At 47.2% G+C, this 20,898-nt stretch overlaps 1 protein-coding gene across 1 annotated transcript; it reads right to left on the bottom strand.

The window, feature by feature from the left end:
* Positions 1–1,239: 1,239 nt before the first annotated feature.
* On the bottom strand, positions 1,240–17,734 carry LOC119925373 (putative olfactory receptor 14L1). Its single transcript, XM_038743450.1, has 4 exons — positions 17,318–17,734; positions 17,155–17,196; positions 16,914–17,048; positions 1,240–1,380 (listed from the first exon to the last, which is right to left on the bottom strand). Exons 1-4 carry the CDS (start codon positions 17,732–17,734, stop codon positions 1,240–1,242), a joined length of 735 nt encoding a protein of 244 aa, XP_038599378.1.
* Positions 17,735–20,898: the final 3,164 nt, after the last annotated feature.

Genomic DNA, 20,898 nt, shown 5'->3' with positions numbered 1-20,898 from the left:
GAACGGATATAGGTGATTGAGGTTGTATCTGACTAAATGCTAGCTATGAAGAACGCAACTGAGGTCCTTATCTTATCGTTTACCTACTTCGATTGGTATTTGTAAGCAATAAACCTTTCATCCCTTGTACCACAAGTGGTTTAGAATCCAAAATGAAGCCGGCTCTGCCTCTTCCCCTTCATTCAATATACTCCTAAATCTTGGTGATTCCTCCTTCATGATAGTTTCCACATCTGTCCTTTCCTTTCCACTCAAACCGGTAGCATCCTTGTCCAAGCTCTGGCTATAGCATGATTAGTATACTCCATTAGCCCACGTGCTGATTTTTCTGCCTCCAGCCTCTTTCTGCTTTAGTCCATGCTCCATGTTGCTGCATGGATCATTTTCTGGCAGGGTGGTTCATCACACATCTCTCCAGTCCTCCAAAACTGCCAATGGTTACCCATCTTCCTCTGCAACAAGCAGAAATATCTTACCCTAGGCTTCAAGGCTCTCCAGTGACAGAGTTACTTCACCCACAATGTCCCAGAATGCACTCATCCCTCCTGTCAACTTTATTTTCTAGCCATCCCTCACTCCAGACTCTCCCACTTTCAAACTCTAGATCATGCTGCTTCTACCTTGTGGGCAGGAATCATGTCAATCAGCTCGATTGTACTACAGTCTTCCCAATATCGTAAGTGCTCAATAAATTCCATTGATTGATTGATAATTGCTGGCATCCCTTTCCACAGCAGAAAAAGAACAACTTTCTAATATCCCTAGTGACATCTACAACATAAAAACCCTTATGTTTCCACGTGTTCTTTCCTAAAGTGACGAACTCGCAATTTACAAAGTTGAAATGGACAATTGTACCTCAGTGATGGACTCCTTCCTCCTGGGGTTCTCCAACAGCCGGAAGCTCCAGCTGGTGTATTCCACGATGTCCTCCTGGTTTATCTGTCGTTCCTGTTGGGGAATCTCCTCATCATCGCCATTATAATGCATGACCTGCACCTCCACACCCCTATGTACTTGTACTCAATTAATATGCTATGTAGTCAAGAACCTTTCCTTCATAAATCTCTACTACATCTCCGTCACTGTCCCTAAATTCGTCCTCAATGGCAGTGTGTCCATCTCTCTCCTAGGGTGTGTTCTGCAGGTGTACTGGGTTACTTTCCTCGCATGTGCTGAGCTGCTCTTAATCACAGCCATGTCCTTTGATCACAATATTGCCATCTGCTGTCCTTTGCATTATGACAGCATCATAAACCGAGGGGCCAGTGTGAAGATGTTCTGGATAAGCCGCAACTCCTGGATGTTGGAGAATCCCAGAAGGAAGAAATCTGTCACTGTCGTAATGTTAGATATGGTCTGGAAGTTGTCATGAGCTGCCTGTGAGAGTGAAGAATGGATGCAAAGTCAACATCCCCAACTGAGCATTTTCTGAGTCTGCTAATAGTGTTGGGGGTTTTCTGGTAAAGAGCTATAACCCATCTCCAGAAAAAGTATAATACGATGGGGTGGCACGAGGCAGGAGTGCATTTGGGCCTAGATACAACAGCAAAAAATAATAATTGCGGTATTTGTTAAGCATCTACTATGTGCCAAACACAGTTTGCCAAACACAGCAGAGCCGGGATTCAAACCCCTGACCCCTGACTCCATAGCCCGTGCTCTTTCCACTAAGCCACGCTGCTTCTCATACCTGTATTTGCTGCCACTTCAACTACTTGTAATTTATTTTAATGTCCGTCTCCCCAACTAGTATTGCTAGTTCGTTTTTTCAAATGTTATTTATAAAGCAATTACTATTTGCCAAGAACTGTTCCAAGTGCCGGGGCAGATGCAAGGTAGTCAAATTGTCCCACGTTGGGTTCACAGTTTTAATCCCCTTTTTTACCGATGAGGTAAGTAAGGCACAGAGAACTTAAAAGACTCACCAAAAGTCACGAGGCTGACAAGTGGTGGAACTCCTTAAGGGCAGTGGTCATGGTGTGCTATAATTTTCCAAGCACTTAGTACTTTTCAAGTAGTGAGTGCTCAATTAGTATCATTTATTGATTGATCTAAGCATAAGGTTCTGTATCCTTTAAGAACTTTGATATTCGCACAGCACTTTGTCCATAACCTTATACTCTGCTGCTTCCCCTACCTGTAATTAATTTTAATACTTGTCTCTCCTACTAGTCTATAAATCCTTTAAGGGAAGGGATCGTGTCTACCAGTTCCTAGTAGTCTATAAACCCTTTAAGGGAAGAGATCATGTCTGCCAGCTCCATTGTATTGTGCTCTTCCAAGTGCTTAGTACAGTGCTGTGCACCAAAAAGCACTTAATAAATACGATTGATTGAGCTATGTTTCCAGGTGGAATTCAGATATATTTCCATGCCTGTGAGTCAGAAGGTATTTACTGCACCCTCCCACAAGGTCATCCACTGCCCTTCATTGAAAAGGATAATGGTAAAGAGTAGACCTCTTCTCAAAATCTACACACTCCACCAATGCTCCAGAACCGGTCTTCTACCATTCCCTTTCCAGTGGCTTATTCTACATTGCTTGTAAACGTGCTTACCTAACCCGATCTTTAAAAAAACTCTCTTTGGACCCACAACTCCCACCTGCTATTGTCCTATCTCCTTCTTACCATTCCTTTCCAAACTCCTTGATCAAGTTGCCTGCTTCTTCTCCTGCAATTTTGTCCTTGATTCACTCCAATCTGGTTTCTGCCCCCTTTGCTCCACTGAAACTGCCTTCTCTAAGGTCACCAGTGATTTCCTTCTGCTAAAACCAAAGACTTCCATCCTAATCATCCTTGACCTCTCAGCTGCCTTCAACAGCGTAAGACCACCCCCTTCTTGTGGAAACATTATCCAATCTCTGCTTCAATGACACTGTCCTCTCCTTCTTTTCCACTCCTTTCCAGTCTCTTTCACAGGCTCTTCTGCCTCCCACCCTGCAAACGTGGGGGTCTCACGGGGATTGGTTCTAGATCCCCTTTTATTCTCCGGATACCCCCACTCCCTTGGACAATTCATTTGCTCCCATGACTTCAACTACCTTCTCCACATGGATGATTCCCTAAGTTTCCTCTCCAGCCCTGATTCTCTCCTTCTCAGCAGTCTCATATTTACTTTTGCCTTCAAGACAATTATATTTGGATTTCCAGTTGTCACCTCAAAGGTGACAACTGGAACAGAAAGCTCAGAACAGCTCTACTCATCTTCTGCCTCGGACGGTGTCCTCCAACTATCTTTAGGATGACTGAATACAACACCACTATCCTCCTTGCCTTGTAAGTCAGTGCCCTTGCCACCATCATCGACATCTCTCTCTTTTAACCCAAATATTCAATATGTTACCAAATCCTGTTGCTGTTACCTTCACAACTCCACTGAAATACATCCTTCACTCTCCATCCAAATTGCTGCTATGTTGATCCAATAACTTATCGCAGTCTCACTTGATGACTGCAACAACCTCCTGCCTGACCTTCCTGCCTCCTGTCTTTCCCAAGTACAGTTCATACTTCACTCTTTTGACGGGATCGATTTTTGGAAAAATATTCAGTCCACATCTCACTCCTCAGGGAACTCCAGTGGCTTCCTATTAACTGCCACATTAAACTTTTGCCATTGGCTTTACAGTGCTCAAACGCTTGACCCCACCTACCTTACCTACCTGATTTCCTACTACAATTCAGTCCATACATTTCACTCCTCTTAATGTCAACCTACTCACTGCACCTCAAACCTATTTACCTCACTGCCAACCGCTTACCCATTTAATGCGTCTAACCTGTAGTGCCCTTACTCCTCATATCTGACAGACGATCATTATCCCCACCTTCAAACTCTTATCACAAGCACATCTCCTCTAAGAGGTCTTCCCTAAGTAAGCCTTCATTCCCTCTTCTCCCACTTCCTCGGCATCACCCTTACACTTGGATTTGTACCCTTTCTTCACCCCTCCATCAGCCCCACAGCACTTATGCATATTTCTGCAATTTATTTATGCATATTAATGTCTTCTCCTGCTCCAGAGTGTAAGCTTGTTTGGGGTTGGGGATATGTCCGTTTATCGGTTTATTGTACTCTCACAAAAGATTAGTATAGTCCTTTGCACACAGTAAGTGCCTAATATGATTGATTGATTGATTGATTGATTGGTCTCTCGAGTCCTCAGAAATCTCCGGTGGTTGCCCATCCACTTCCACATTGAATAAAAATGCCTTGCTCTCAGCTTTTAAATTCTCAATAGGCCCGGCCCTTCATACCTTACCTGGGTAATACCCACTACAACCCATGCCACATGCAACACTACTCTAATGCCAACCCTACTCAATTTACCTCGATCTTTTCTACCTCACCTCTGACCACTTGCCTACATCCTGCCTCTAGTCGGGAACTTGTTCCTGTTCATATCTGGCAGAGTATCACTCTCCCTATCTTAAAAGACTTATAAGAATCACATCTCCTCCAAGAGGTCTTCCCCTCTCAAGCCCACATTTCCCCTACTGAGGATAAGAGGGCGGTCTCTCCCCACATCTTATTGATAACTTGTGTTTAGCTCTGCATTTAGCATCGTGTTTGGAGTGAGTGTTTGATTAACCCCATGCATTTTAGGAGGAACTCACTGACCTGGGGTGGGTTCGTGCCTAATTGCCCCTGCTGCTCTCATTATCCTGTGGGTCTGCAGGCCAACGATCACATCTTGTGGAGGTTCGTTAACCGTAAAGTAAATTTGATTTTAAGCATCATAGACTGTCTCCTGGGGCTGAACTGTTCTGTGACTCGCACAGCCTTGTCCACTGCAAAATCCCAGAAGTGGGAGCTAGTCCCAGGACATCTGCAGAGTTCAGATCCGGGCCAGTGGGGCAGGCCACCTGGTTTCAGAGATGGGGCTATTCCCACGGCACACCCTGGGAGGAATTTGTTCTGCCTTCCCCTTAATCTCAGATTGACTATGATAATGAGATACTTCAGCACCTTGAAGCCAACCCAGCTAATACAAGCCTTCCAAAATCATGACAAGGAGTCTTCCCTACAAGACTGAAAGCCCCTTGGACTCAGGGATCATGTCTATTAACTCTATTGTACTTTTCCAGTGCTTAGTACAGTGTTCTGCCAACAGTAAATGGTCAATTAGTAAGATTGATAGATTTATTGATTGATTTATGAGGACATCCTCCTACACAGTTTCCAGATGGAGATCCTCTCTAGATCACAGTTCCTGTATTTCGAACCCCTCTTTACTGACAAGTAAACCCTGGTATTATCCTTGATTCCTCTCTCTCATTCTAACCAAATATTCCAATCCATCACTAAATCCTGTCGATTAGTATGTCCTTTGTGACGTTGCTAAAATCTGTCCTTCCTCTCCATCCAAACTAATATCCACATTAATCCAATCACTTATCCTACCCCACCTTGATTTACTATATCAGCCTCCTTGCTGACCTCCCAGTCTCCTGTCTCTCCACACTCCAGTCCATACATTACTCTACTGCACAGACCATATTTCTACAAGAATGTTTAGTTATTGATTCCCCACTCCTCAGGAAACTCGAATGGTTTCCTATCCACCTCTGCATCAAACAAAACGTCTCCCCATAGGTACTAAAACACTCAATCACCTTTCCCCCTCCTACCTGACTTTTCTATTTTCCTACTACAACCCAGCCCACACACCTGGCTCCTTTAATGCTAACCATATCACTGTACTCTGACCTCATCTATCTCATCACCAACGTCTTGCCCATGTCTTACCTCTGGCCTGGACTGCCCTTCCTCTTCATATCAGAAAGAAAATTACTCTCTCCACTTTCCAAGCCTTACTGAAGGTACACCTCCTCCAAGAGGCCATCCCCAACTAAACCCTCTTTTCCTCTTCTTCCTTTCCCTTCTATGGCACCCTGACATGCTCCATTCACTTATCACTTGATAGTAGCAGACCGCATGCTTTTCGGTGTGTGCTGCAGATCACAGGAGCTCAACTCACACTGTGGTTTGGAAAGGGAAAAAGGAGGGAGCAGGGAACAAACTGCTGCGGCAACCCGGGAATGCCCCAATTCAGCAAAGGCTTTCGATGCTGGACTCCTTTGCACCTGGGGTAGGTGGCCACCATTGTTGTCTCAACAGGAAACAGCCGAAGGCTCTCCTCTTTGTCAAAGAGCCTGAACTTTAGGAAGCCAAGTTTAACAAAGAGTAACAAGAAACAGAGATGGACAGGTTCATTTCTCCACCCAGAAGCTTTTCATCACCATTCGTGGCCATGAGAACCGTTGCTCCTTCAGTGAGGACACAGAGCAGCTGATCCCCATGGAGAGGAAGAATCAGGAGCTGAGCTTCCATCTCTAAGGGAGTGTTCTCGCTGTGCTGTGAAAGTTCTAAAGGAACCTGGCTCCTGTAATCCATCAATGGTAGGTCTGGCATCAATATAATGAAGGGTACCGAGATGACAAAATATAGATGAGTTAACTGAGGCACAGAGAAGTTAAATGACTTGCCCAAAGTCACACAACTGACGCGACAGAGCTGGGATTTGAACCCACGACCTCTGACTCCAAAGCCTGTGCTCTTTTCCACTGAGCCACGCTCCTTCTCATAGGAGCAGGCTGGAGCTTTCACGCTTTTCCTCAGCCCAGGTGAATGCCGTCCAGAGATGGATGTCAGAGTCATGATGAGTGGAAGAGATGGACCAACTCATTTCTCCTCCCAGAAGCTTCGCATCACCCTTCCTGGCCATGAGGACTGTTGCCCCTTCATTGAGGACTCAGAGCAGGAGAGAAAGAATCAGGAGCTGAGCTTCCATTTCTAAGGGAAGGGGATGGGGGCATCAAAGGGTGGATGACTAAGGGTTAGTGCAATTCCTCAGCTCCTCTATAGGTGGAATCCCTCTGTACTTGACAGTGACTGCCTCTGAAGGAGTTTGGAGGGTGTCAAGAGTGATGCTGACTAAGTGTTTTCTGGCCTGCTAGATGTGAGCTCTTCTGGGCCAGGGAATTTTCCCAAGGTCTTCCCAGCAGGGATGTTCTGTGGTGGTATCATCCTCAGGGTTTCACTGACTTCGCATATTAATTGTTATCTGCTCTCTGTCATATCATCATCTGCTTATTTTATTATTGCAATAGCATGTTAATTGTTAACTACCCTCTGTGATGTCATCACCTATTTATGATATGGCTGCTGCGTTATTGCTACTGCATTTTAATTGTTAATCTCCCACTATACTGTCATTTACCTTGCTGAACTCACCATGAACTATCAATTCCCTTTCTCCCGACTGCCATTCCCATTCCTCCCCTTCCCCTTCCACTCTCCCACCCAGCTCTTTCCCTCCCTTTCCCCAGACCCACCCCTCCCCTCACCGCCTATTCATTCATTCATTCAATCGTATTTATTAAGCGCTTACTGTGTGCAGAGCACTGTACTAAGCGCTTGGGAAGTACAGGATGGCAACACATAGAGACGGTCCCTTCCCAACAGCGCGTTCATTGTCTAGAAGGGGAGACAGAAAAAACAAAACATATTAACAAAATAAAATAAATAGAATAAATGTATACAAGTGAAATAAATAAATGGAGTAATAAATATTTACAAACTTATATGCATATATACATATGTACAGGTGCTGTGGGGGGGGAAGGAGGTAAGGAGGGGGGGTGGGGAGGGGGAGAAGGGGGAGGTGGCACAGTCTGGGAAGGTCTCGTGGAGAAGGTGAGCTTTCAGTATGGTTTTGAATGGACGAAGAGAGCTACCTTGGCAGATGTGCGGAGGGAGGGCATTCCAGGCCAGGGAGAGGACGTGGACCAGGGGTCGACGGTGGAACAGGCGAGAACGAGGCACATTGAGGAGGTTGGCAGCAGAAGGGCTGAGGGTGCGGGCTGGGCTGGAGAAGGAAAGAAGGGAGGTGAGGTAGGAGGGGCGAGGTGATGGAGAGCCTTAAAGCCGAAAGTGAAGATTTTTTTGCCTGATGCATAGGTTGATTGGTAGCCACTGGAGATTTTTGAGGAGGGGAGTAACATGCCCAGAGCGTTTCTGCACAAGGATGAACCGGGCAGCAGCGTGAAGTATAAATTGAAGTGGGGAGAGACAGGAAGATGGGAGATCAGGGAGGAGGCCGATGCAGTAATCCAGTCGGGATAGGATGAGAGAGAACCAGCAGGGAAGCGGTTTGGATGGTGAGGAAAGGGCGAATCTTGGCGATGTTGCGGAGGTGAGACAGGCAGGTTTTGGTGACGGATCGGATGTAAGGAGTGAACGAGAGCACAGAGTCGAGGATGACACCAAGGTTGCAGGCTTGTGAGACAGGAAGGATGGTAGTGCCGTCAACAGTGATGGGAAAGTCAGGAAGTAGGCAGGGTTTGGGAGGGAAGATAAGGAGTTCAGTCTTGGATATATTGAGTTTTAGATGGCGGGCAGACATCCAGATGGAGATAACTTGAAGGGAGGAGGAGACACGAGCCCGAATTTGGGGAGAGAGAGCAGGGGCAGAGATGTAGATTTGGGTGTCATCAGCGTAGAGATGATAGTTGAAGCCGTGGGAGCGAATGAGTTCACCAAGGGAATGAGTGTAGATAGAAAACAGAAGGGGACCAAGAACTTACCCCTGAGGAGCCCCTACAGTAAGGGGATGGGAGGGGGAGGAGGAGCCCGCAAAAGAGACTGAGAATGAACGGTTGGAGAGATAAAAGGAGAACCAGGAGAGGACAGAGTCTGTGAAGCCAAGGTTGCATAACGTGTTGAGGAGAAGGGGGTGGTCCATAGTGTCGAAGGCAGCTGAGAGGTCGAGGAGGATTAGCATAGAGTAGGAGCCGTTGGATTTGGCAAGCAGGAGGTCATTGGTGACCTTTGAGAGGGCAGTTTAAGTGGAATGTAGGGGACGGAAGCCAGATTGGAGGGTCCGAAGGAGACGACTCGTTCAAGGAGTTTGGAAAGGAATGGTAGGAGGGAGATAGGGCGATAACTAGGAGGGGCGGTGGGGTCAGGAGAGGGTTTCTTAGGATGGGGGAAACGTGGGCATATTTGAGGGCAGAGGGGAAGGAGCCAGTGGAGAGTGAGCAGTTGAAGATGAAAGTTAAGGAGAGGAGGAGGGACGGAGCAAGAGATTTCATAAAATGAGAGGGAATGGGGTCAGAAGCACAGGTGGCCAGAGTAGCACCTGAGAGGAGGGAGGAGATCTCATCTGAAGATACTGCTGGGAAGGATGGGAGAGTAGCAGAGAGGGTTGAGAGCCGGGAGTTTCTACAAGGGGGAAGAGTGACATTGGGGAGCCCAGACCCGATGGATTTAATTTTATTAATGAAGTAGCAGGCCAGATCTTTCTGGGTGAGGGAAGGAGGAGGGGGAGGAACAGGGGGTCTGAGAATAGAGTTAAATGTACTGAAGAGCTGATGGGGATTTTTGGCATGGGTGTCAATAAGGGAGGAGAAATAGTTTTGTCTATTTCTCTCTAGAGGAGAGCGCAGATTTAAGGCAGGAAAGGACAAAGTTGAAGTGAACGAGGTTGGCATGGTGTTTGGACTTCCGCCAGCAGCGTTCAGCAGCTCGGGCATAAGGGCGAAGGAGGCGGACAGTGGCAGTGATCCAGGGCTGTGGGTTAGTGGTACGAGAGTGCCGAAGGGAAAGGGGAGCGAGGGAGTCGAGCTGAGTAGAGAGGGTAGAGTTCAGAGCAGTAATCTGATCATCAAGATTGGATAGAGAGAAAAGGGAGGCGAGGTGGTGTGTGAGGCGCTCAGAAAGATGGATGAGGTCAAGAGAGCGGAGGTCTCTGTAAGGAAGTCATGTAGATTTACAGGGGAGAGGAGTGTGAGTGAGGAGGCAGGTGAAAATGTTATGATCCTACCCAGGATCCCTCTGTACCAGAGCCAACCCTCAACTCCTCCCTTCCAGCTCTCCTCTCCATCCCGACCCCACCCCATCCCAGTTCACTTTTCTCAACGCCACCCCTCTTCTCACTCTCCCCGCTCAGGCCCCGGCCAACTCATCCCAATCCAAACCCTCCCCACCCCTCGCACCCTTCCACCTCCCACCCCGCCCTCCACAGCTGCTGCCAAATGTGGCCTTTGGAACCCCCGCTCCATTATAGGTAAGCTCCCTTTCATCCTAGAACTATTCCTTTCCAGCTCTCTACTCCTCCTCGCCCTAACTGAAACATGGCTCTCTCCGGACGACATGGTCCCTTCTGCTGATCTCTCCAGTAGAGGTCTGTTCTTCTCCCACTCCTCCAGACTCACCAGAAAAGGAGGAGGTGTCGGTTTCCTTCTCGCTCCCCAATATCGATTTCGCACTATCCATCCTCCCCCTTCCCTTTCTTTCACCTCCGTTGAAGCCCACATTATATGCCTCTACCACCTCCTCCAGATTCTTGTAGCCATCATCTACCACCCCTCCAGCCCAAACACCAGCTTCTTTAACGATTTTGACCTCTTTCTCACCTTCCTTCTCTCCTTTTCCGTGCCCACTATGATCCTCGGAGACTTCAAAATCCACATGGATGTCCCTGTTGACTCATCTGCCTCCCGCCTTCGATCTCTCCTTGACGGTGCCAACCTCCTGCTCCACCCCACCGTGCCCACTCACAAACTTGGTCACACCCTCCATCTCATCATCTCCTTCCGCTGCACTATCTCCACCCTCACCAACTCTGAAAACCCTCTCTCTGATCATAAACCTCTCACCTGCCTCCTCACTCACACTACTCTCCCCTGTAAATCTATATTACTGCCTCACAGAGACCTCTGCTCTCTTGACCCCATCCATCTTTCTGAGCGCCTCACACCCTACCTCGCCTCCCTTTCCTCTCTACCCAATTTTGATGATCAGATTACTGCTCTTAACTCTACCCTGTCTACTCAGCTCAACTCGCTCTCTCCCCTTTCCCTTCGCCGGTCTCGTACCACTAATCCACAGCCCTGCATCATTGTCACTGTCTGCCTACTTCACTCTTATACTCGAGCTGCTGAACGCTGCTGGCGAAAGTCTGAACACCAAGCCAACCTTGTTCACTTCATGTTTATCCTTTCCTGCCTCACCCCTGCCCTCTCCTCTGCCAGACAAAACTATTTCTCCTCCCTTATTGACACCCATGCCCATCATCCCCATCAGCTCTTCCGTACATTGAACTCCCTTCTCAGTCTCCCTGTTCCTCTCCCTCCTCTTTCCCTTACCCACAACGATCCGGCCTCCTACTTCATTAATAAAATTAAATCCGTCCGGTCTGAGCTCCCCAAAGTCACTCCTCCCCCTTGTCCAACCCCCCTGCTCTCAACCCTCTCCACTATTCTCCCATCCTTCCCAGAAGTATCTTCTGATGAGATCTCCTCCCTCCTCTCAAGTGCTAATCCAGCCACCTGTACTTCTGACCCCATTCCCTCTCATCTATGAAATCTTTCTCCCCCGTCGCTCCTCCCCTCCTTAACTTCCATCTTCAACCGCTCACTCTCCACTGGTTCCTTCCCCTCTTCCTTCAAACATGCCCACGTCTCCTTCATACTAAAAAACCCCTCTCTTGACCCCACCTCCCCTTCAAGTTATCGCCCTACCTCCCTCCTACCATTTCGTTTCAGACTCCTTGAACGAGTCATCTACACACGCTGCCTCGAATTCTTCAACGCCAACTCTCTCCTCCACCCTTTCCAATCTGGCTTCCGTCCCCTACACTCCACGGAAACGGCCCTCTCAAAGGTCACCAATGACCTCCTGCTTGCCAAATCCAATGGCTCCTACTCTATCCTTATCCTCCTCGACCTCTCAGCTGCGTTCGACACTGTGGACCAACCCCTTCTCCTCAACAAGTTATTTGGAAGAGTCTCAGATCTGGATTACTCATGAAGGTTTGGAAGGGATAGGACCAGCTATCTTTGGATAATCACGTGCTGCTGTAAAGAACACAGGACTAGGGGGTCAAGACTGGGGGGTTCTCATCCTCTTCTGCCACTTACATGCTGTGTGTGATCTGGGGTAAGTCGCTTTTCAGTAACTCAGCTTTCACAGCTGTAAAATGGGGATCAAGGGATCAAATTCTCCGATTTCCCCTCTCCCTTAGACTGTGAGCCTTATGTCGGACTGGGACTGTCTCTGTTCTGAGTGTATCATCTCTACCCCCGTGTATAGCACAGCGCTTGGTACATAGTAAGAGCACTTTACAAATACCACAGTTTTTATTCAGAGGACGATTCTGCCGGGGAAAGGTTGAGGTCTGTACCTCATGTCTCCATGTTTTGTTTTGTTGTCTGTCTTCCCCTTCTAGACTATAAGCCCGTTGTCGGGTAGGGACCGCCTCTGTATGTTGCCGACTTGTACTTCCCAAGTGCTTAGTACAGTGCTTTGCACACAGTAAGTGCTCAATAAATACGATTGAATGAATGAATGAATGAACACGCTATCCAACCTTGGCTTCACAGACTCCGTTCTCTCCTGGTTCTCCTCTTATCTCTCTGGCCATTCATTTTCAGTCTCCTTTGCGGGCTCCTCCTCCCCCTCCCATCCCCTTACTGTAGGGGTTCCTCATGGGTCAGTTCTTGGTCGCCTTCTGTTGTCTATCTACACTCACTCTCTTGGTGAACTCATTCGCTCCCACGGCTTCAACTATCATCTCTACGCTGATGACACCCAAATCTACATCTCTGCCCCTGCTCCCTCTCCCTCCCTTCAGTCTTGGATCTGCTCCTATCTTCAGGACATCTCCATCTGGATGTCTGCCCATTTAAAGCTCAATATGTCTAAGACTGAACTCTTTATCTTCCTTCCCAAACCCTGCCTTTTCCCTGACTTTTCCATCACTGTTGACAGCACTACCATCCTTCCCGTCTCACAAGCCCGCAACCTTGGTGTCATCCTTGACTCTGCTCTCTCATTCACCCCTCACATCCAATCCGTCACCAAAACCTGCCAGTCTCACCTCCACAACATCGCCAAGATCCGCCCTTTCCTCTCCATCCAAACTGCTACCCTGCTGGTTCAATCTCTCATCCCATCCCGACCGTATTGCTGCATCGGCCTTCTCTCTGATCTCCTATTCTCCTGTCTTTCCCCATTTCAATCTATACTTCACACTGCTGCCCGGATCATTTTGTGCAGAAATGTCCCGGGCATTTTACTCCCCTCCTCAAAAATCTCCAGTGGCTACCAATCAACCTACGCATCAGGCAAAGACTCCTCACTCTCGGCTTCAAGGCTGTCCATCACCTCGCTCCCTCCTACCTCACCTCCCTTCTTTCCTTCTACAGCCCCAGCCCACACCCTCCACTCATCGGCCGCTAACCTCCTCACTGTGTCTCATTCTCGCACGTCCTGCCGTCGATCCCCAGCCCACGTACTCCCCCTGGCCTGGAATGCCCTCCTTCCGCACATCTGCCAAGCTAGCTCTTTTCCTCCCGTCAAAGCCCTACTGAGAGCTCACCTCCTCCAGGAGGCCTTCCCAGACTGAGCCCCCTCCTTCCTCTCCCCCTCCTCATGCCCCCCGCCCTACTTCCTTCCCCTCCCCACAACACCTGTATATGTTTGTACAGATTTATTACTCTATTTTACTTGTTCATATTTACTATTCTATTTATTTGGTTCATAATGTGCATCTGGCTTTATCTCTATTTTTTTCTGATGACTGGAACACCTGTCCACATTTTTTTTGTTGTCTGTCTCCCCATTCTAGACTGTGAGCCCATTGTTTGGTAGGGACCGTCTCTATATGTTGTCACCTTGTACTTCCCACGCGCTTAGTACAGTGCTCTGCACACAGTAAGCACTCGATAAATGCGATTGAATGAATGAATGAAAAGTTAAATACAGGACAACAACAGTCATGCGATTGAGAAATGACACAGTTGTCGTTTTCACACCTGGACAGACTGGAGGTGGAAGACTACACTCTAACATGAAATTCTCAATAGGGCCATGGGGATGATGGAAGCTGATTTGTGCTGTCAGGATTTCCTCATACTAGAAAATTCAGCACAGAGAGATGGCAAATTGCAGGGTCGATTGCAGTACGGAAATAGTCAGGTTTATCAATGTGTGGATAGGACAACATGTTCTGAGTTCATAAACACGATCCCTGCCCTCAAGGAGCTCAATCCTACGACCAGTAATTAATAAACTGCCATGAGGATTGTGAGTCCGACCTCAGAGATCATGTTTAACAACTATATTTTATTGTACTCCCCCAAGTGACTAGTAACTGTTCAGCACACATTAAGGAGGCAATTAAGCCGTGGCCTGGCTAATGGGTATCATGCATATGTACAGATCTGGATGTCTACTTTGTCTTTGTGATTGTTTCTTTTTAAGGGACTGGGAAGGTTCAGTCATTATATCCCAAGGATTTGGAAAGCAACAGAAGAAGAATAATTGGAAAAATTGTTAAATTGTTAAAATGACAGCAGCTGGGCTCAGTGGAAAGAGCATGGGCTTGGGAGTCAGAGTTCATGGGTTCTAATCCCATCTCCACTACATGTCTGCTATGTGACCTCGGGCAAGTCATTTAACGTCTCTGAGTCTTAGTTACCTCATCTGTAAAATTGGAATTAAAACTGTGAGCCCCACGTGGGACAACCTGATCATCTTGCATCCCCCCAGGTCTTAGAACAGTGCTTCGCACATAGTAACTACTTAACAAATGTCATCATTATTATTATAAATACCACTGAATGACTGTTCAGTTCTCTTCTGGGTAAGAGCAGTTGGAACTTCTTAATTTGATTCATTCCACTAAAATTCTGTCTACCAAGGCTCTTATACTGTAATCTCCCAAGTACTTAATACAGTGCTCTTAACACAATAAGCCCTTAGTAAATACCATTGATTGATTTGGAATAGCATTTATTGAGGGCCCACTAGCCGCAATGCACAGTATGAAGCATTTGGAAAGGTAAACAAAAAGGATAGATATGTCATCTGCCCACCAGGAGTTTACACTCTAAGAAAAACAAACAGAAAGAGATCTATTGCAGATTTTCCCACTCCATCTCAGGTCTTCAGAATTCTCTCTCAGTTTTTCACCAAACACTCCATTGGTGCTTCAGACTGACTGCTCACTCTTCATTTACGAGGAAAATAGAGAAAAAGGAGAAGTTGGAGGGAGGCAGTGTAAACGAGGGAAAGAGAGAAGAAAGAAGAAGGGAAACATAGATGTTTCTCAATGTAACAAGGCATGTAGTGCATACGTATTGTTGTCTGTTTTTCTCCTCGACCCCTACTTGGAGTGTTCATAGCCACTGGTCAAGATTTCAAGCTTCATATAAGTACTTACCTTATGCCAGCACTGTTTGTTGGGTTCAAACACAGTCATTTCATTCATTTCATTCATTCAATCATATTTATTGAGTGCTTACTGTGTGTAGAGCACTGTACTAAGCTCTTGGAAACTGCAATTTGGCAACAGATAGAGACAGTCCCTACCCAGCAACGGGCTCACAGTCTAGAAGGGGGAGACAGACAACAAAGCAAAACAAGTAGACAGGTGTCAATACCATCAAAATAGATAAATAGAATTATAGATGTTTACACGGAATTAATAAAATAAATAGATTAATCGATATTTACAAATATACACAAGTGATGAGGGGAGGGGAAAGGGGTAGGATAGAGGGAGGGGGTGGGGGCGATGAGGAGAGGAGGAGAAGCAGAGGAAAAGGGGGGCTCAGTCTGGGGAGGCTTCCTGGAAGTGGTGAGCTCTCTGTAGGTCTTTGAAGGGAGGAAGAGAGTTAGTTTGGCAGATGTGTGGAGGGAGGGCATTCCAGGCCAGTGGGTGGACGTGGGCCAGGGGTTACAACGGTGGGATAGGTGAGAACGAGGCACACGGAGGAGGTTAGCGGCACAGGAGTGGAGGGTGCAGGCTGGTCTGTAGGAGAGAAGGGAGGTGAGGTGGGGGGCAAATTGATGGAGGGCTTTAAAGCCAATAGTGAGGAGTTTTTGCTTAATGCGAAGGTTGATAGGCAACCACTGGAGATTTGTGAGGAGGCGAGTGACATGTCCAGAGCGTTTCTGTGGAAAGATAATCCGGACAGCAGAGTGAAGCGTAGACTGAAGCGGGAAGAGACAGGAGGATGGGAGATCAGAAAGGAGGCTGATGCAGTAATCCAGTCGGGATAGGATTAGAGATTGTACCAACAAGGCTGCCTGTCAACGGACGCATCAAGTAAAAACTTCTCACTCTCGGCTTCAAGGCTTTCCATCACCTCTCCCCCTCCTATCTCACCTCCCTTCTCTCCTACAGCCCAGCCTGCACCCTCCGCTCCTCTGTCACTACCTTCCTCACTGTACGTCGTTCTTGCCTGTCCCGCCGTTGACCACCGGCCCACGTCCTCCCCCTGGCCTGGAGTGCCCTCCCTCCACACATCTGCCAAGATAGCTCTCTCCTCCTTTCATAGCCCTAGTGGGAGCTCACCTCCTCCAAGAAGCCTTCCTAGACTGAGCCCCCTTTTTTCTCTTCTCCTCCCCATCCCCCCAGCCCTACCTCCTTCCCCTCCCCACAGCACCTGTATATATGTTTGTACAGATTTATTACTCCATTTTATTTGTACATATTTACTCTTCTATTTAGTTTGCTAATTTTGTGCATATAGCTTTAGTTCTATTTGTTCTGATGCCTTAACTCCCGTCCGCATGTTTTGTTTTGTTGTCTGTCCCCCTCTTCTAGACTGTGAGCCCGTTGTTGGGTAGCGACCACCTCTATATGCTGCCAACTTGTACTTCCCAAGTACTTAGTACAGTGCTCTGCACACAGTAAGCACTTAATAAATATGATTGAATGAATGAATGAAGACTGCTTAAGTCAGAGCCACGGTCAGGGCAATCCGTGGTGAAGGACCTTTTATCCAGTAGATAGTCTCTCCTTTGGGAAATGTTTTGGCCTTAGCAACCTTACCATCGCGGCCTTCATTCCCTGTTCCTCAGGCTGTAGATGACGGGATTAAGGGTAGGGGGCACCAGAGCATAAAACACAGACACCAGCTGGTCCAGTGCAGATGGAGAGTCTGATATTGGCTTTAGGTAGGCAGAAGTGCCAGACGTGACGAAGAGAGTGACGATGACCAGATGGGGTAGGCAGGTGAAAAAGACCCTCTGCCGAAGGCATCTTCAGCACTGTTGAGAAGATACGGACGTAGGAGCCCACGATGAGCACGAAACAGAAAAAAAAATCTAAGCAGACGGTGATGGCTAAACTCACATCTTCTTGGACATGATCAGTGGAACACGTAAATCTCAGCAACTGAGGAACATCGCAGAAGGTGGACAGTGTTGGGGCCGCAGAAGGATAGAGAGAAGGAACTGGCTGTGTACATGATGGCATTCAAACAGCTGCTAAACCAAGAGGCAGCCGGCATGCGTACACAGGCCCCTTGGGGCATGGTGATCTCATAGTGCAGGGGGCGGCAGATGGCGACGTAGCGGTCGTGAGACATCACCATGAGCAGGGCCAACTCTGATCCAGCAAATAATAACAAGAGGAATACCTGGGCAGCGCAGCCCAGCAGAGAGATGGAGTTAATATTTGTGAGGGCATTGAGGATGGATTTGGGGACTGTGACAGAAATGTAGCCAAGGTCAAGGATGGACAGGTTCCTGAGGAAGAAGTACATGGGAGTGTGGAACTGCCGGTCAAGAGCGGTAACGGCAAAGATGATCAGATTCCCCATCAGAGCTGCCAGATAGACCAGAAGGAACAGCGCAGTGTAGATCAGCTGCCATTCCTGGATGTCGGAGAATCCCAGGAGGAGGAATTCTGTCACCGTCGTGATGTTAGACATGGTCTGGGAGATGGCATGAGCTGCCTGTGAGAGTGAAGAATGGTGCAAAATCAACATCCCAAACAGAGCATCTTCTGAGTCTGCTATTAGGGTTGGGGGTTTTCTGGAGAAGACCTGTAACCAACCTCAAGAAAATTTATAATCTGTTGTAGTGACAGGAGACAGGAGTGCATTTTGGCCCAGATACAACAGCAAGAAAATAATAATTGTGGTATCTGTTAAGCACTTACTATGTGCCAAACGCAGTTCTAAGTGCTGGAGTAGATAGACGATAAACAGCACCACACAATCTTAGGAGGGAGAACAGTTCTTAAGCCCCATTCTACAGGTGTGGAACCTGGGGCCCATAGAGGTTAAATGACTTGCTAAGATCATCCAGCAGACAAGTGGCAGAGTCAGTTTAAAACAGAGGTCCTCTGACTCCCACCTTGTGGTTTTCCAATACGCCATGCAGCTAATGTAGTGACAATCGTATTCACACCATCTTCAAAGACCCTACTAAATCACACATCCTCCAAGTAGCCTCCACTAATTGTACTCTCATTTCCCACTCTTTGTCTTTCTCTTCTATGTCATTTATACACAGGTTTTCTGCTTCTTCTCCTCCAATTCTGTGCTTGATCCACTCCATTCTGGTTGATTTCCCCTTTGCTCCACTGAAACTGCCTTCTTTAAGGTCTCCAGTTATCTCCTTTTGCCAAACACAAAGGCCACCATCCTAATCATCCTTGACCTCTCAGCTCCCTTCAACACTGTTGAGCACCCCGTTCTTGTGGAAACATTAATCAACCTCGGCTTCACTGACACTGTTCCGTCCTAGTTTTCTTCTCCTTTCCGATCTCTTTCACAGTCTCCTCTGCCTCCCACCCTCTAAATGTGGGAGTCCCCCAAGAATGGGTTCTAGATCCCCTTTTATTCTCGGAATACCCCCACTCCCTTGGACAATTCATTTGCTCCCGTTACTTCAACTACCTTCTCTACATGGATGATTCCATTACCTACCTCTCCAGCCCTGACTCTCTCCTTCTCAGCAGCCTCATATTTACTCTTGCATTCAAGACATTTCTTTCTGGATTTCCTATTGTCACCTCAAAGTTAACAAGCTCAAAACAGAACTCCTCATCTTCTTCTCCAGACCTTGTCCTCCCCTTATCTTTAGGATCACTAAAAACAGCACCATTATCCACCTTGTCTTACAAATGTGTACCCTTGCCATTATCACCGACATCTCTCTCATTTAACCTACATATTCAATATGTCACCAAACCATGTTGGTTTTACCTTCACAACACCTCTGAAACCCATCTCCATCAAAATTGCTGCAATGGTGATTCAAGCACGTATGACGTGATGACTGCAGCAGCCTCCTGGCTCACCTTGTTGCCTCCTCTTTCCCCAGTCCAGATCATACTACACTCTGCTGACCGGATCATTTTTCTAGAATAATGTTCAGTCCAGATCTCCCTACTCTTCAGGAACCTCCAGTGGTTTCCCATGAACCTCCCTATCAAACAGAAACTTTTACCATCGGCTTTACAGCGCTCAGTCGCCTCACCCCCTCTTAACTTACCTGCCTGATTTCATACTGCAGCCCAGACCACACATTTCGCTCCTCTAACGTCAACCTACTCACTGCACTTCAGTCTCCTTTACCTCACTGCCAACCTCTCACTCACATCGTTCGTCTGACCTGGTGTGCTGTTAGTTTACATATCTCACTGACGACCATTCTCACCAACTTCAAAGTCTTTTCACAGGCACATTTCCTCCAAAAGATCTTCCCTAACTAAGCCTTCATTTCCTCTTCTCCCACTCCCGCTGCATCACACTTACACTTGGACCTGTATCCTCTCTTCACCCCTCCATCAGCCCAACAGCACTTAGGTGCATATCTGTAATTTATTCATTTATATTAACATCCATCTCCCACTCCAGACTTTAAGTTCGTTATGGGCTGGGGATGTGTCTGTTTATTGGTGTATTGTACTCTTCAAAATGATTAGTTCAATCTATTTCTTACAGTAAGTGTTTAATAAATATGATTGATTGATTAATCGATTTATTGTTCTCTCCAGTCCTCAAAAATCCCCAGTGGTTGCCCATCCACCTCAGCATCGAATACAAATGCCTTTCTCTCAGCTTTTAAATTATCCAACGGCCTGACCCTTCATATCTTACCTGGCAGATTACCCACTACAGCCAGGCCATAAGCTTCACTACTCTAATGCCAACCTACTCACTGAACCTCAGTCTTCTCTATCTCACAACTGACCACTCGCCTACATCCTCCCTCTAACCTGGGACTCTATCCCTGTTAATATGTGGCAGACTATCACTCTGCCGATCTTCAAAGCCTTATAAGAATCACACCTCTTCCAAGAGGCCGTCCCCTATCAAGCCCTCATTTCCCCTACTGAGGACCAGAGGGTAGTCTCTCCCCACATCTTGTTGATAACTTGTGTTTAACTCAGCATTTAGCATCGTGTTTGGAGTAAGTGCTTGATTAACCCCATGCATTTTAGGAAGAACTCAGTGACCTGGAATGGGTTCGTGCCTAATTTCCCCTGTTGCTCTCCTTACCCCGTGGGTCTGCAGGCCATCGATTGCATCTTGTGGATCTTCGCTAAATGTAAAATAATTTTGATTTTAAACACCACAGATGCTCTCTTGGGGCTGGACTCTTCTGTGACTGGCACAGCCTTGTCCACCGCAAAGTCCCAGAAGTGAGAGCTTTACAAGTCCCAAAGGGTCTCCAGGGTTTAGGCTGAGCAAGTGGGGCAGGTCACGTGGTTTCAGAGATGGAGCTATTCCCAGGGCACAACCAGGGAGGAATTGGTTCTGCCTTCTCCTCAGTCTCAGACTGACCATGATAACGTGATATTTCAGCATCTTGAAGCCAACCCAGCGGACACAATCCTGGAAAAAGCAAAGCAGGGAGGGACCATGACTGTTCCCAACCAGACTGAAAGCCCCCTGGGGACAGGGATCATGTCTATTAACTCTATTGTACTCTTCCAGTGCTTAGTACGGTGTTCTGTTCACAGTATTCTGTTCACATGTATATATGTCTGTACATATTTATTACTCTATTTTATTTGTCCATATTTATTCTATTTATTTTATTTTGTTAATATGCTTTGTTTTGTTGTCTGTCTCCCCCTTCT

The sequence above is a fragment of the Tachyglossus aculeatus genome, chromosome 3, assembly GCF_015852505.1.
Source record: "Tachyglossus aculeatus isolate mTacAcu1 chromosome 3, mTacAcu1.pri, whole genome shotgun sequence".
Classification (NCBI taxonomy): Eukaryota; Metazoa; Chordata; class Mammalia; order Monotremata; family Tachyglossidae; genus Tachyglossus; species Tachyglossus aculeatus.
Note: the sequence above shows the minus strand (reverse complement) of the source record. Positions and strands in the feature narration are given on the sequence as shown.

What these genes read in the sequence shown, in the direction of transcription:
- LOC119925373 (XM_038743450.1), bottom strand. Translation starts at nt 17,734, where the DNA reads ATGTCTAACATCACGACGGTGACAGAATTCCTCCTCCTGGGATTCTCC. An exon ending in CCATGCCCCAAGGGGCCTGT is followed by an intron (nt 17,197 to 17,317) that starts GTACGCATGCCG and finishes GATGTTCCTCAG; the next exon opens with TTGCTGAGATTTACGTGTTC. An exon ending in TGTCTGTGTTTTATGCTCTG is followed by an intron (nt 1,381 to 16,913) that starts GTGCCCCCTACC and finishes TCACTCTCACAG; the next exon opens with GCAGCTCATGACAACTTCCA.